This window comes from Balaenoptera borealis, assembly GCF_965194805.1.
Source record: "Balaenoptera borealis genome assembly, chromosome: 20".
Lineage (NCBI taxonomy): Eukaryota > Metazoa > Chordata > Mammalia > Artiodactyla > Balaenopteridae > Balaenoptera > Balaenoptera borealis.
In genome coordinates this window covers 52,277,641-52,292,834 of record NC_138879.1, presented here as the reverse complement: position 1 = coordinate 52,292,834, position 15,194 = coordinate 52,277,641, and the positions used below count along the sequence as shown (strand labels likewise).

The 15,194-nt window shown below is 57.7% G+C and overlaps 2 protein-coding genes and 1 pseudogene across 3 annotated transcripts; all 3 read right to left on the bottom strand.

Moving 5' to 3' along the window:
- Window positions 1-581: 581 nt before the first annotated feature.
- Window positions 582-3,215, bottom strand: LOC309618550 (uncharacterized protein SPEM3-like). The gene is made up of 3 exons (XM_082372479.1): window positions 2,405-3,215; window positions 2,199-2,256; window positions 582-2,080 (listed from the first exon to the last, which is right to left on the bottom strand). Exons 1-3 carry the CDS (start codon window positions 2,540-2,542, stop codon window positions 1,395-1,397), a joined length of 882 nt encoding a protein of 293 aa, XP_082228605.1. The 5' UTR covers window positions 2,543-3,215; the 3' UTR covers window positions 582-1,394.
- A 2,133-nt stretch (window positions 3,216-5,348) lies between these two features.
- Window positions 5,349-8,055, bottom strand: LOC309618549 (uncharacterized protein SPEM3-like; the record flags this gene model as incomplete). The annotated part of the gene is made up of 3 exons (XM_082372478.1): window positions 5,349-7,593; window positions 7,712-7,769; window positions 7,918-8,055. 3 exons carry the CDS (start codon window positions 8,053-8,055, stop codon window positions 6,908-6,910), a joined length of 882 nt encoding a protein of 293 aa, XP_082228604.1. The 3' UTR covers window positions 5,349-6,907.
- A 2,822-nt stretch (window positions 8,056-10,877) lies between these two features.
- LOC309618218 (uncharacterized protein SPEM3-like) lies at window positions 10,878-13,834 on the bottom strand (annotated as a pseudogene). Its single transcript has 4 exons — window positions 13,431-13,834; window positions 13,225-13,282; window positions 11,306-13,106; window positions 10,878-11,243 (listed from the first exon to the last, which is right to left on the bottom strand). The product of its transcript is annotated as an uncharacterized protein SPEM3-like (transcript).
- Between the last annotated feature and the right edge of the window lie 1,360 nt (window positions 13,835-15,194).

Sequence of the window (15,194 nt, the reverse complement as noted above, 5' to 3'; positions counted from 1 at the left end):
CCACATGCCCTAGCCGGGTGCCTGACCCAGGACAGTAGGGCTTCCAGCTGGTCTTGGGAGGCGTAGACATCTGGCGATAGTTCTGGCAGGCTGGAGGAACTGTATCCATGGGGTGGCACACCCAGTCTTGGCCGCCTGCTCGCCGGGAGGATGATTGCAGCTCAATCAGCACAGGTACCTCTGAGAAGGTTTGCAGGTCATTGGAGGTCACCTGAGCCTTGGGAGAGCAGGAGTTCTGACTGGGTGGGACAGAAGTCCCTGGTATGTGCTGCCCTGCACCCTCCTTTCGAGGACCTGCCTCAGATCTAAATAAGTTTCGGGTAGATGTGCGCCCAAAGCTTGGACAGAGTCAGTTCCTACACGGTTCTTGTGGAGGCCTGGATTTGGGGTAAGGCCTGGTTTTCTGGAAACTCTACAGTCTTTTAAAGGTCCTAGGGTACTTTGGAGGACACAGCCTTGGTTGAGGCCTAGACTCTCACGAAGTTCAGGGGGTTGGGGCTGGTTTGGGGTTTGGGACGTCGTGGATAACTGGGGAGGGATGGGGCCCTGGGAAGAGAGGACAGACGGAGGAGACTTGGAGGTTGGGGGAAAGGTGGGGGGTTGTATTAAGGCGGAGGGCTTCTGGTGGTTGCTGTGTTGATGAAGGACAAAGGATCTGGGAGAAACAAGAGGCAGAGAAAGAGTGCATGGTGGAGGCATGGCGCATGGTGAGCTCTGGGCACTGGTTGGAGAATGGAAGCAAGGTTGAGAAGGTGCAGCATCCTTGGAGTACACCAGGAATTTGGGGTAGACTGGAGCCTGGGGGTCCGTGTTTCTCTTCTCAGAACTGCAAGGATGGAAGCTGCAGTAAGGGAAGGTCTTGGACTGCACAAATTTGTCTTTGGCATCATTTGAGATCTTCCATTCCATATTCCCCGACTCCAGGTAACCCAGTATGGATCCTGTGGAGGGCTTGGCACTGTCCCCACTACATTGCTGCAGTGTTTGCTAAGCTATACCGGAGCTCACCAGACCATGCCCCTCTTGGGGCCTGGAGACGGTACCCAAGTCCTTTCTGGAGTACCCAGAGTTCTGAGGGGGACACACATGGACCACGTTCTGCTTTACCCTGCGGGCATCGTAGACCACCTGGCCGGAGGAGAGGCCTTGGCTGAAGGCAGACAAGGTAGAGGGAATAGAAGCTAGGGTGGGGGTAGGGGTGGTGGAAGGGACTGGAGTGGTCGTCAGGGCCATGACCAGCACTGGGACAGAGGTTGTGGCAGAGATCGGGACAGGGGCTGGTGTAGGGGCTAGGGCAGGAGTAGTAGCAGGGGCAGAAGTTGGGGGAGGAACTGGGGCCGAAGGTGGGGGAGGGACCAGAGTGTTGGCATGGGTATAGGTCAGATGAGCATGGGTCAGGGTGCAGACAGAAGTGTGGCCCAGGGACTGGGCTGAGGCATTTGAGGGGCCCTGGGCTTGGGCCTGGGCTGGGGTATGGGCTGAGGTATGCTCAGGGCCATGGACCTGGGCAGGGCTGCGCTCGGGGTGAGGGCTGGGGAGGGGGTCTGGGCCTGGGGGCGGGTGTGCTCAGGGGGGTGGGCTGAGGAGAAGGTCTGGGCCTTGGCAGGAGCATGCGCAGGGGGCTGAACTGGGGGGCGGGTTTGGGCCCGGGCTGGGGCCTGGGCTGGGTCATAGTCTGGGGTCTTCGTCTTGCTCTCTTGGGGCAGGCGGAGTGGAAGCACGTCCACCTTGCTCATCCTGCGGAGCTTGGAAGATGTCTCTTGCCTGGAGTAAAAGGTGGCTCGGGACGTTAAGGCTGTGACCGGAGGGGCCTCGCCAGCGCCCACTACCCCCTCCTTCCACAGTCCCCGTGGAGCCTCCATGGGAGCCCCAGCCCGTCCACACTGAGGCGGCCTCCAGCAGCACCCAGAAGCCTTCTCATGTTTTGTGTCTGGTATCCAGGAGTCAAGGTGGTTTGGGTGCCCGAGCAGGAAGCTTGGGCGATGGCGGAAGCGGGAAGGAACTCTTGAGCACAGGTTCTTGGGATCCACGGAGCAGCGCACGCACATGCGATGGCTGCCTACACAGCTGGCTTGCTTGTCTGCGGGGAAAGGCGAGATGGGACAGGGCCTGGGTTCCTGAGGGGCTGAGAATCGAGGCAGGGATAGAAGAAAGGGGACAGGCCCACATCCCCTGAGCCCACGCTGGCGCCCACTCACCTTTGGGGAAAATATGATTGAAAATTGTCCACAAGGAGCTCTTCAGATGCCTCCAGATCTGAGGGAAGCAGGGGAGAGGGGAGGCCGGGAGCAGGGTGAGCCCTGAAATCCAACCCTTGTCCGGCCACACCCCAGCAGCCCTCCCACCTCAGCCCCTTCAAGACCCCAGGGCTCCCCCAACCCCGCTTCCCAGATCCTGCCCTGACCAGAGTCACCACCTTGATCCCCACGTTGAGCAAGATGAAGCTGCCCAGGATCAGAAGAATTGAGTCTCCTAGGTCCTGGCATTTCCTGGGGTTGGTGCCAGAGCACGGCTGGGCTCGGTAGTGGGTTTGCTCACCCATGGCCGTGGGTCCCAGGACTGCCTGGGCCCCCCGGCCTCCACATAGTCACTGGGAGCCAGACTCCTCTGGTGGGGGAGGGGGAGAAGGACTGGGTCATAATGGGGCAGGTGGTGGGGTCACAATGAGGGGGGAGGAGGAAAAGGAGGGCCCAGGGTGGCATTCCCTGGTAACCAGGTAATCAGGTAAGCTGAGCCTGGACAGTCAAACAGGGCCCGGAGGCCGGCACACCTCCCCTCGAGCGGTCAATCATTCGCTCACCGCCCGCTGACTCACTTGTTCAAATGACACATTCCATCTCTTGGCCCCTCCTGAGACTAGGAAGACCTTGGCCTCAGAGCCCTGGGGAAGGCCTGGCTGGAGTCCAGAGCCTCAGCCTTCTTCATGCCCTTCACTGGGCGTGGAGCTGGACCTGCCCAGATGTGGAACCTCCCAGTTTGGAAGCAGCTTCTTGTATGAGGCTCTCTGGGGACAGGGACAGCTGAGACACAGAGGAGGTGCCCAGAGACCAGTGGTTTGGAGTCTGCAGCTGCAGATCTCCTTAGTGCATGGTATAGGACCAGGAGGGGCTTGCTGGCAGGACTGTGGCCACTAAACCAAGGGGACCCTCAGGCCAAGAAGAGGACACTGGCTTCTTATTGCAGGAAGCCAAGGGCAGGGACCCAGGCTGGCAGAAGGAGTGGTGCTTCCAAGCCACAGACCACCAATGTTTCCTGGACTCTGGCGCTCTTTATTCCTCTCTCCATGCCCTGCCGCCCCCCGCCCCCGCCCCCGTTTGCTGCTGGTCAGTTCATTTTTCCCAGTCTGGCGCCCGTGCAGAGGGGGCCTCGAGGCCGAGGTGGAAGGCGGCAGCGAGTTGGCCCGCGCTCGGCTCTCCTGCACTTGCCGCTTCAGCTCCAGGCTGTCATACACCTGGTAGCTGGCATTGCCCCCCGGGTCCCGGCTGAGTGGCATGAAGGTGGGCCGGGGCGGAAGGTGCTCGGTAGCCTGGACGTCGGGCAGGGGCTGGGAGGAGCGGACGAGCAGGGCTGAGCTGGGAGCCGGGGCCCGCCGGTACGAGGCCTCGGCCAGCACCGTGAGGGAGGCGGAGGTGGTCAGAGGGCGCCGCACGGGCAGCATCTCGGCCCATTCGGCCGCCCGGCGCCGAACTCCTTGGGGTTAGAACAGAGGCCTAATAGGATGGATCTGAATAGCAAACAATAATGAGGGACATACACTAGGGCATGCGGAGAAATAGGGGACTCCACATCTCACTTGGGAGTAGAGGAGCCCTGGTCATTTAAATCTAGAAGGGTTCTTGCATGCAATTATAACTTCATTTTAGAGGTGAGACTGCAAGCCTAGAAAGGTTGCACATGACTTGTCCAAGGTCAGAGCTGAGCCAGAGAGGTGTTGGAAATGGGCTCTCCCGCTGGGACGTATCTCCTTGGAATCGGTGGTGGTAATGTTAGACAAGAACACACCGATAGTGTGCCTGTAGTGACCCAGGGATGGACATCTGACTCAGGGAAGGGACATATTAGTGTTGCCCACCTCAGACACACAAGTGGTGGCAGGGAAAACACTTTGCAATCTCGCAGCTTATGTGTGTATACAGAAGAGTTATCAGGACTGAAAATCAAGTCCAGAGGAAACTCCAGCTGGGCTAGGGCAGGGCAATGAGAAATTATGAGGGGAAGGAAATTGCTTTCAGCGGCCAGTGCTATCATGGACACAGCTTAAGTCCAGGCTGAAACTAGGAGCCAGAATAATAGGACAGAAAGATAGGACACCAGAGACACGCTCACAGATTAGACCAATGCATGCTGGACCAGGAATTCTTACATTCCTTTTTCCCAGGGGTCTGTCTCCACAGTGAACTAGGCCTAAGTCCATGGGCAAGAAAATTAAGTGGAGACACCTCGAGAAAATTAGAGGCCTATGAAGGAGGGCACCGTCAGAATCCAAGGCTCAATTTGGGGAGCCTAAAACACAAGGTTTCCTAGTCACTGACCAAGAGAGGTCTTCTCCCTCAGTAACCACGAGCCCCAAACACAGCCCAGAACGGGGGAGGCAAGTTTGCATACCTCTGGTCGTGACCCAAGAGACCAGATCAGGAAAACTGAAGCCTGGGCTCTTTCTCACAGTCTGGGGAAATCAGGCGTTGGGTGTCCATGCCTACATCTTACCTCCTCCCCAGAGGGTGGCTTCTGAGCCACCCCAGAAAGAACTAAGTTCTCTGGGCTCTGGGGGAGCTTTAAGATGCTGGGGGTGGGTGACAGGGAAAGGAAAATTGCTCTAAACTCTAAAGCACTGCTCTCCAATAGCATTTTCCATGATGATGGAAACGTTCTAAATCTGTGCCGTCCAATACAGTATCCGCTAGCTCCATGTGACTACTGAGCACTTAGAAGATCATGACACTGAGGAACAGAATTTTTTTCTTTTTTGGCCAAGCCATGAAGCTTGCAGGGACTGAGTTCCCCGACCAGGGATTGAACCGCGGCCACAGCAGTGAAAGCGCCAAGTCCCAACAACTGGACCACCAGGGAACAGAATTGGACGCCAGGGAAATTCTGTTCCCTGAGGAAGAGAATTTTTAACTTTTTAACTTAATTTTTAACAGAATTACTTTTCCTTAATTGTAACTAATTTATATTCTAATAGGCATATTTGGCTAGTGGCTACTGTAATTGACAATGCAGCTCTAGGGCCTTGGGGATAACGGATTTAGCTAGACAGCGATGGAGGGAAAGCAGGGATAGTTTAGGTCCTCATCAGGCCCTGTGGGATGGGGCTGGGGTGGATGTCCTCACACAACCACAGAAAACACTTCTCTTGTCTCTTTATTCCTCATGCATATCTGTCCCCTGATATCCCCACTCCTTGATGGTCTCCGGTGAGTTGTTGGATGTCTCTCGGTGAAGGCGCCTGGGAGACAGAGCTTCGCATTTGTCCCTGCCCGCTCTGAACTGTCTCTGGCGGGCGTCAAAGACCACATGCCCTAGCCGGGTGCCTGACCCAGGACAGTAGGGCTTCCAGCTGGTCTTGGGAGGCGTAGACATCTGGCGATAGTTCTGGCAGGCTGGAGGAACTGTATCCATGGGGTGGCACACCCAGTCTTGGCCGCCTGCTCGCCGGGAGGATGATTGCAGCTCAATCAGCACAGGTACCTCTGAGAAGGTTTGCAGGTCATTGGAGGTCACCTGAGCCTTGGGAGAGCAGGAGTTCTGACTGGGTGGGACAGAAGTCCCTGGTATGTGCTGCCCTGCATCCTCCTTTCGAGGACCTGCCTCAGATCTAAATAAGTTTCGGGTAGATGTGCGCCCAAAGCTTGGACAGAGTCAGTTCCTACACGGTTCTTGTGGAGGCCTGGATTTGGGGTAAGGCCTGGTTTTCTGGAAACTCTACAGTCTTTTAAAGGTCCTAGGGTACTTTGGAGGACACAGCCTTGGTTGAGGCCTAGACTCTCACGAAGTTCAGGGGGTTGGGGCTGGTTTGGGGTTTGGGACGTCGTGGATAACTGGGGAGGGATGGGGCCCTGGGAAGAGAGGACAGACGGAGGAGACTTGGAGGTTGGGGGAAAGGTGGGGGGTTGTATTAAGGCGGAGGGCTTCTGGTGGTTGCTGTGTTGATGAAGGACAAAGGATCTGGGAGAAACAAGAGGCAGAGAAAGAGTGCATGGTGGAGGCATGGCGCATGGTGAGCTCTGGGCACTGGTTGGAGAATGGAAGCAAGGTTGAGAAGGTGCAGCATCCTTGGAGTACACCAGGAATTTGGGGTAGACTGGAGCCTGGGGGTCCGTGTTTCTCTTCTCAGAACTGCAAGGATGGAAGCTGCAGTAAGGGAAGGTCTTGGACTGCACAAATTTGTCTTTGGCATCATTTGAGATCTTCCATTCCATATTCCCCGACTCCAGGTAACCCAGTATGGATCCTGTGGAGGGCTTGGCACTGTCCCCACTACATTGCTGCAGTGTTTGCTAAGCTATACCGGAGCTCACCAGACCATGCCCCTCTTGGGGCCTGGAGACGGTACCCAAGTCCTTTCTGGAGTACCCAGAGTTCTGAGGGGGACACACATGGACCACGTTCTGCTTTACCCTGCGGGCATCGTAGACCACCTGGCCGGAGGAGAGGCCTTGGCTGAAGGCAGACAAGGTAGAGGGAATAGAAGCTAGGGTGGGGGTAGGGGTGGTGGAAGGGACTGGAGTGGTCGTCAGGGCCATGACCAGCACTGGGACAGAGGTTGTGGCAGAGATCGGGACAGGGGCTGGTGTAGGGGCTAGGGCAGGAGTAGTAGCAGGGGCAGAAGTTGGGGGAGGAACTGGGGCCGAAGGTGGGGGAGGGACCAGAGTGTTGGCATGGGTATAGGTCAGATGAGCATGGGTCAGGGTGCAGACAGAAGTGTGGCCCAGGGACTGGGCTGAGGCATTTGAGGGGCCCTGGGCTTGGGCCTGGGCTGGGGTATGGGCTGAGGTATGCTCAGGGCCATGGACCTGGGCAGGGCTGCGCTCGGGGTGAGGGCTGGGGAGGGGGTCTGGGCCTGGGGGCGGGTGTGCTCAGGGGGGTGGGCTGAGGAGAAGGTCTGGGCCTTGGCAGGAGCATGCGCAGGGGGCTGAACTGGGGGGCGGGTTTGGGCCCGGGCTGGGGCCTGGGCTGGGTCATAGTCTGGGGTCTTCGTCTTGCTCTCTTGGGGCAGGCGGAGTGGAAGCACGTCCACCTTGCTCATCCTGCGGAGCTTGGAAGATGTCTCTTGCCTGGAGTAAAAGGTGGCTCGGGACGTTAAGGCTGTGACCGGAGGGGCCTCGCCAGCGCCCACTACCCCCTCCTTCCACAGTCCCCGTGGAGCCTCCATGGGAGCCCCAGCCCGTCCACACTGAGGCGGCCTCCAGCAGCACCCAGAAGCCTTCTCATGTTTTGTGTCTGGTATCCAGGAGTCAAGGTGGTTTGGGTGCCCGAGCAGGAAGCTTGGGCGATGGCGGAAGCGGGAAGGAACTCTTGAGCACAGGTTCTTGGGATCCACGGAGCAGCGCACGCACATGCGATGGCTGCCTACACAGCTGGCTTGCTTGTCTGCGGGGAAAGGCGAGATGGGACAGGGCCTGGGTTCCTGAGGGGCTGAGAATCGAGGCAGGGATAGAAGAAAGGGGACAGGCCCACATCCCCTGAGCCCACGCTGGCGCCCACTCACCTTTGGGGAAAATATGATTGAAAATTGTCCACAAGGAGCTCTTCAGATGCCTCCAGATCTGAGGGAAGCAGGGGAGAGGGGAGGCCGGGAGCAGGGTGAGCCCTGAAATCCAACCCTTGTCCGGCCACACCCCAGCAGCCCTCCCACCTCAGCCCCTTCAAGACCCCAGGGCTCCCCCAACCCCGCTTCCCAGATCCTGCCCTGACCAGAGTCACCACCTTGATCCCCACGTTGAGCAAGATGAAGCTGCCCAGGATCAGAAGAATTGAGTCTCCTAGGTCCTGGCATTTCCTGGGGTTGGTGCCAGAGCACGGCTGGGCTCGGTAGTGGGTTTGCTCACCCATGGCCGTGGGTCCCAGGACTGCCTGGGCCCCCCGGCCTCCACATAGTCACTGGGAGCCAGACTCCTCTGGTGGGGGAGGGGGAGAAGGACTGGGTCATAATGGGGCAGGTGGTGGGGTCACAATGAGGGGGGAGGAGGAAAAGGAGGGCCCAGGGTGGCATTCCCTGGTAACCAGGTAATCAGGTAAGCTGAGCCTGGACAGTCAAACAGGGCCCGGAGGCCGGCACACCTCCCCTCGAGCGGTCAATCATTCGCTCACCGCCCGCTGACTCACTTGTTCAAATGACACATTCCATCTCTTGGCCCCTCCTGAGACTAGGAAGACCTTGGCCTCAGAGCCCTGGGGAAGGCCTGGCTGGAGTCCAGAGCCTCAGCCTTCTTCATGCCCTTCACTGGGCGTGGAGCTGGACCTGCCCAGATGTGGAACCTCCCAGTTTGGAAGCAGCTTCTTGTATGAGGCTCTCTGGGGACAGGGACAGCTGAGACACAGAGGAGGTGCCCAGAGACCAGTGGTTTGGAGTCTGCAGCTGCAGATCTCCTTAGTGCATGGTATAGGACCAGGAGGGGCTTGCTGGCAGGACTGTGGCCACTAAACCAAGGGGACCCTCAGGCCAAGAAGAGGACACTGGCTTCTTATTGCAGGAAGCCAAGGGCAGGGACCCAGGCTGGCAGAAGGAGTGGCGCTTCCAAGCCACAGACCACCAATGTTTCCTGGACTCTGGCGCTCTTTACTCCTCTCTCCATGCCCTGCCGCCCCCCGCCCCCGCCCCCGTTTGCTGCTGGTCAGTTCATTTTTCCCAGTCTGGCGCCCGTGCAGAGGGGGCCTCGAGGCCGAGGTGGAAGGCGGCAGCGAGTTGGCCCGCGCTCGGCTCTCCTGCACTTGCCGCTTCAGCTCCAGGCTGTCATACACCTGGTAGCTGGCATTGCCCCCCGGGTCCCGGCTGAGTGGCATGAAGGTGGGCCGGGGCGGAAGGTGCTCGGTAGCCTGGACGTCGGGCAGGGGCTGGGAGGAGCGGACGAGCAGGGCTGAGCTGGGAGCCGGGGCCCGCCGGTACGAGGCCTCGGCCAGCACCGTGAGGGAGGCGGAGGTGGTCAGAGGGCGCCGCACGGGCAGCATCTCGGCCCATTCGGCCGCCCGGCGCCGAACTCCTTGGGGTTAGAACAGAGGCCTAATAGGATGGATCTGAATAGCAAACAATAATGAGGGACATACACTAGGGCATGCGGAGAAATAGGGGACTCCACATCTCACTTGGGAGTAGAGGAGCCCTGGTCATTTAAATCTAGAAGGGTTCTTGCATGCAATTATAACTTCATTTTAGAGGTGAGACTGCAAGCCTAGAAAGGTTGCACATGACTTGTCCAAGGTCAGAGCTGAGCCAGAGAGGTGTTGGAAATGGGCTCTCCCGCTGGGACGTATCTCCTTGGAATCGGTGGTGGTAATGTTAGACAAGAACACACCGATAGTGTGCCTGTAGTGACCCAGGGATGGACATCTGACTCAGGGAAGGGACATATTAGTGTTGCCCACCTCAGACACACAAGTGGTGGCAGGGAAAACACTTTGCAATCTCGCAGCTTATGTGTGTATACAGAAGAGTTATCAGGACTGAAAATCAAGTCCAGAGGAAACTCCAGCTGGGCTAGGGCAGGGCAATGAGAAATTATGAGGGGAAGGAAATTGCTTTCAGCGGCCAGTGCTATCATGGACACAGCTTAAGTCCAGGCTGAAACTAGGAGCCAGAATAATAGGACAGAAAGATAGGACACCAGAGACACGCTCACAGATTAGACCAATGCATGCTGGACCAGGAATTCTTACATTCCTTTTTCCCAGGGGTCTGTCTCCACAGTGAACTAGGCCTAAGTCCATGGGCAAGAAAATTAAGTGGAGACACCTCGAGAAAATTAGAGGCCTATGAAGGAGGGCACCGTCAGAATCCAAGGCTCAATTTGGGGAGCCTAAAACACAAGGTTTCCTAGTCACTGACCAAGAGAGGTCTTCTCCCTCAGTAACCACGAGCCCCAAACACAGCCCAGAACGGGGGAGGCAAGTTTGCATACCTCTGGTCGTGACCCAAGAGACCAGATCAGGAAAACTGAAGCCTGGGCTCTTTCTCACAGTCTGGGGAAATCAGGCGTTGGGTGTCCATGCCTACATCTTACCTCCTCCCCAGAGGGTGGCTTCTGAGCCACCCCAGAAAGAACTAAGTTCTCTGGGCTCTGGGGGAGCTTTAAGATGCTGGGGGTGGGTGACAGGGAAAGGAAAATTGCTCTAAACTCTAAAGCACTGCTCTCCAATAGCATTTTCCATGATGATGGAAACGTTCTAAATCTGTGCCGTCCAATACAGTATCCGCTAGCTCCATGTGACTACTGAGCACTTAGAAGATCATGACACTGAGGAACAGAATTTTTTTCTTTTTTGGCCAAGCCATGAAGCTTGCAGGGACTGAGTTCCCCGACCAGGGATTGAACCGCGGCCACAGCAGTGAAAGCGCCAAGTCCCAACAACTGGACCACCAGGGAACAGAATTGGACGCCAGGGAAATTCTGTTCCCTGAGGAAGAGAATTTTTAACTTTTTAACTTAATTTTTAACAGAATTACTTTTCCTTAATTGTAACTAATTTATATTCTAATAGGCATATTTGGCTAGTGGCTACTGTAATTGACAATGCAGCTCTAGGGCCTTGGGGATAACGGATTTAGCTAGACAGCGATGGAGGGAAAGCAGGGATAGTTTAGGTCCTCATCAGGCCCTGTGGGATGGGGCTGGGGTGGATGTCCTCACACAACCACAGAAAACACTTCTCTTGTCTCTTTATTCCTCATGCATATCTGTCCCCTGATATCCCCACTCCTTGATGGTCTCCGGTGAGTTGTTGGATGTCTCTCGGTGAAGGCGCCTGGGAGACAGAGCTTCGCATTTGTCCCTGCCCGCTCTGAACTGTCTCTGGCGGGCGTCAAAGACCACATGCCCTAGCCGGGTGCCTGACCCAGGACAGTAGGGCTTCCAGCTGGTCTTGGGAGGCGTAGACATCTGGCGATAGTTCTGGCAGGCTGGAGGAACTGTATCCATGGGGTGGCACACCCAGTCTTGGCCGCCTGCTCGCCGGGAGGATGATTGCAGCTCAATCAGCACAGGTACCTCTGAGAAGGTTTGCAGGTCATTGGAGGTCACCTGAGCCTTGGGAGAGCAGGAGTTCTGACTGGGTGGGACAGAAGTCCCTGGTATGTGCTGCCCTGCACCCTCCTTTCGAGGACCTGCCTCAGATCTAAATAAGTTTCGGGTAGATGTGCGCCCAAAGCTTGGACAGAGTCAGTTCCTACACGGTTCTTGTGGAGGCCTGGATTTGGGGTAAGGCCTGGTTTTCTGGAAACTCTACAGTCTTTTAAAGGTCCTAGGGTACTTTGGAGGACACAGCCTTGGTTGAGGCCTAGACTCTCACGAAGTTCAGGGGGTTGGGGCTGGTTTGGGGTTTGGGACGTCGTGGATAACTGGGGAGGGATGGGGCCCTGGGAAGAGAGGACAGACGGAGGAGACTTGGAGGTTGGGGGAAAGGTGGGGGGTTGTATTAAGGCGGAGGGCTTCTGGTGGTTGCTGTGTTGATGAAGGACAAAGGATCTGGGAGAAACAAGAGGCAGAGAAAGAGTGCATGGTGGAGGCATGGCGCATGGTGAGCTCTGGGCACTGGTTGGAGAATGGAAGCAAGGTTGAGAAGGTGCAGCATCCTTGGAGTACACCAGGAATTTGGGGTAGACTGGAGCCTGGGGGTCCGTGTTTCTCTTCTCAGAACTGCAAGGATGGAAGCTGCAGTAAGGGAAGGTCTTGGACTGCACAAATTTGTCTTTGGCATCATTTGAGATCTTCCATTCCATATTCCCCGACTCCAGGTAACCCAGTATGGATCCTGTGGAGGGCTTGGCACTGTCCCCACTACATTGCTGCAGTGTTTGCTAAGCTATACCGGAGCTCACCAGACCATGCCCCTCTTGGGGCCTGGAGACGGTACCCAAGTCCTTTCTGGAGTACCCAGAGTTCTGAGGGGGACACACATGGACCACGTTCTGCTTTACCCTGCGGGCATCGTAGACCACCTGGCCGGAGGAGAGGCCTTGGCTGAAGGCAGACAAGGTAGAGGGAATAGAAGCTAGGGTGGGGGTAGGGGTGGTGGAAGGGACTGGAGTGGTCGTCAGGGCCATGACCAGCACTGGGACAGAGGTTGTGGCAGAGATCGGGACAGGGGCTGGTGTAGGGGCTAGGGCAGGAGTAGTAGCAGGGGCAGAAGTTGGGGGAGGAACTGGGGCCGAAGGTGGGGGAGGGACCAGAGTGTTGGCATGGGTATAGGTCAGATGAGCATGGGTCAGGGTGCAGACAGAAGTGTGGCCCAGGGACTGGGCTGAGGCATTTGAGGGGCCCTGGGCTTGGGCCTGGGCTGGGGTATGGGCTGAGGTATGCTCAGGGCCATGGACCTGGGCAGGGCTGCGCTCGGGGTGAGGGCTGGGGAGGGGGTCTGGGCCTGGGGGCGGGTGTGCTCAGGGGGGTGGGCTGAGGAGAAGGTCTGGGCCTTGGCAGGAGCATGCGCAGGGGGCTGAACTGGGGGGTGGGTTTGGGCCCGGGCTGGGGCCTGGGCTGGGTCATAGTCTGGGGTCTTCGTCTTGCTCTCTTGGGGCAGGCGGAGTGGAAGCACGTCCACCTTGCTCATCCTGCGGAGCTTGGAAGATGTCTCTTGCCTGGAGTAAAAGGTGGCTCGGGACGTTAAGGCTGTGACCGGAGGGGCCTCGCCAGCGCCCACTACCCCCTCCTTCCACAGTCCCCGTGGAGCCTCCATGGGAGCCCCAGCCCGTCCACACTGAGGCGGCCTCCAGCAGCACCCAGAAGCCTTCTCATGTTTTGTGTCTGGTATCCAGGAGTCAAGGTGGTTTGGGTGCCCGAGCAGGAAGCTTGGGCGATGGCGGAAGCGGGAAGGAACTCTTGAGCACAGGTTCTTGGGATCCACGGAGCAGCGCACGCACATGCGATGGCTGCCTACACAGCTGGCTTGCTTGTCTGCGGGGAAAGGCGAGATGGGACAGGGCCTGGGTTCCTGAGGGGCTGAGAATCGAGGCAGGGATAGAAGAAAGGGGACAGGCCCACATCCCCTGAGCCCACGCTGGCGCCCACTCACCTTTGGGGAAAATATGATTGAAAATTGTCCACAAGGAGCTCTTCAGATGCCTCCAGATCTGAGGGAAGCAGGGGAGAGGGGAGGCCGGGAGCAGGGTGAGCCCTGAAATCCAACCCTTGTCCGGCCACACCCCAGCAGCCCTCCCACCTCAGCCCCTTCAAGACCCCAGGGCTCCCCCAACCCCGCTTCCCAGATCCTGCCCTGACCAGAGTCACCACCTTGATCCCCACGTTGAGCAAGATGAAGCTGCCCAGGATCAGAAGAATTGAGTCTCCTAGGTCCTGGCATTTCCTGGGGTTGGTGCCAGAGCACGGCTGGGCTCGGTAGTGGGTTTGCTCACCCATGGCCGTGGGTCCCAGGACTGCCTGGGCCCCCCGGCCTCCACATAGTCACTGGGAGCCAGACTCCTCTGGTGGGGGAGGGGGAGAAGGACTGGGTCATAATGGGGCAGGTGGTGGGGTCACAATGAGGGGGGAGGAGGAAAAGGAGGGCCCAGGGTGGCATTCCCTGGTAACCAGGTAATCAGGTAAGCTGAGCCTGGACAGTCAAACAGGGCCCGGAGGCCGGCACACCTCCCCTCGAGCGGTCAATCATTCGCTCACCGCCCGCTGACTCACTTGTTCAAATGACACATTCCATCTCTTGGCCCCTCCTGAGACTAGGAAGACCTTGGCCTCAGAGCCCTGGGGAAGGCCTGGCTGGAGTCCAGAGCCTCAGCCTTCTTCATGCCCTTCACTGGGCGTGGAGCTGGACCTGCCCAGATGTGGAACCTCCCAGTTTGGAAGCAGCTTCTTGTATGAGGCTCTCTGGGGACAGGGACAGCTGAGACACAGAGGAGGTGCCCAGAGACCAGTGGTTTGGAGTCTGCAGCTGCAGATCTCCTTAGTGCATGGTATAGGACCAGGAGGGGCTTGCTGGCAGGACTGTGGCCACTAAACCAAGGGGACCCTCAGGCCAAGAAGAGGACACTGGCTTCTTATTGCAGGAAGCCAAGGGCAGGGACCCAGGCTGGCAGAAGGAGTGGCGCTTCCAAGCCACAGACCACCAATGTTTCCTGGACTCTGGCGCTCTTTATTCCTCTCTCCATGCCCTGCCGCCCCCCGCCCCCGCCCCCGTTTGCTGCTGGTCAGTTCATTTTTCCCAGTCTGGCGCCCGTGCAGAGGGGGCCTCGAGGCCGAGGTGGAAGGCGGCAGCGAGTTGGCCCGCGCTCGGCTCTCCTGCACTTGCCGCTTCAGCTCCAGGCTGTCATACACCTGGTAGCTGGCATTGCCCCCCGGGTCCCGGCTGAGTGGCATGAAGGTGGGCTGGGGCGGAAGGTGCTCGGTAGCCTGGACGTCGGGCAGGGGCTGGGAGGAGCGGACGAGCAGGGCTGAGCTGGGAGCCGGGGCCCGCCGGTACGAGGCCTCGGCCAGCACCGTGAGGGAGGCGGAGGTGGTCAGAGGGCGCCGCACGGGCAGCATCTCGGCCCATTCGGCCGCCCGGCGCCGAACTCCTTGGGGTTAGAACAGAGGCCTAATAGGATGGATCTGAATAGCAAACAATAATGAGGGACATACACTAGGGCATGCGGAGAAATAGGGGACTCCACATCTCACTTGGGAGTAGAGGAGCCCTGGTCATTTAAATCTAGAAGGGTTCTTGCATGCAATTATAACTTCATTTTAGAGGTGAGACTGCAAGCCTAGAAAGGTTGCACATGACTTGTCCAAGGTCAGAGCTGAGCCAGAGAGGTGTTGGAAATGGGCTCTCCCGCTGGGACGTATCTCCTTGGAATCGGTGGTGGTAATGTTAGACAAGAACACACCGATAGTGTGCCTGTAGTGACCCAGGGATGGACATCTGACTCAGGGAAGGGACATATTAGTGTTGCCCACCTCAGACACACAAGTGGTGGCAGGGAAAACACTTTGCAATCTCGCAGCTTATGTGTGTATACAGAAGAGTTATCAGGACTGAAAATCAAGTCCAGA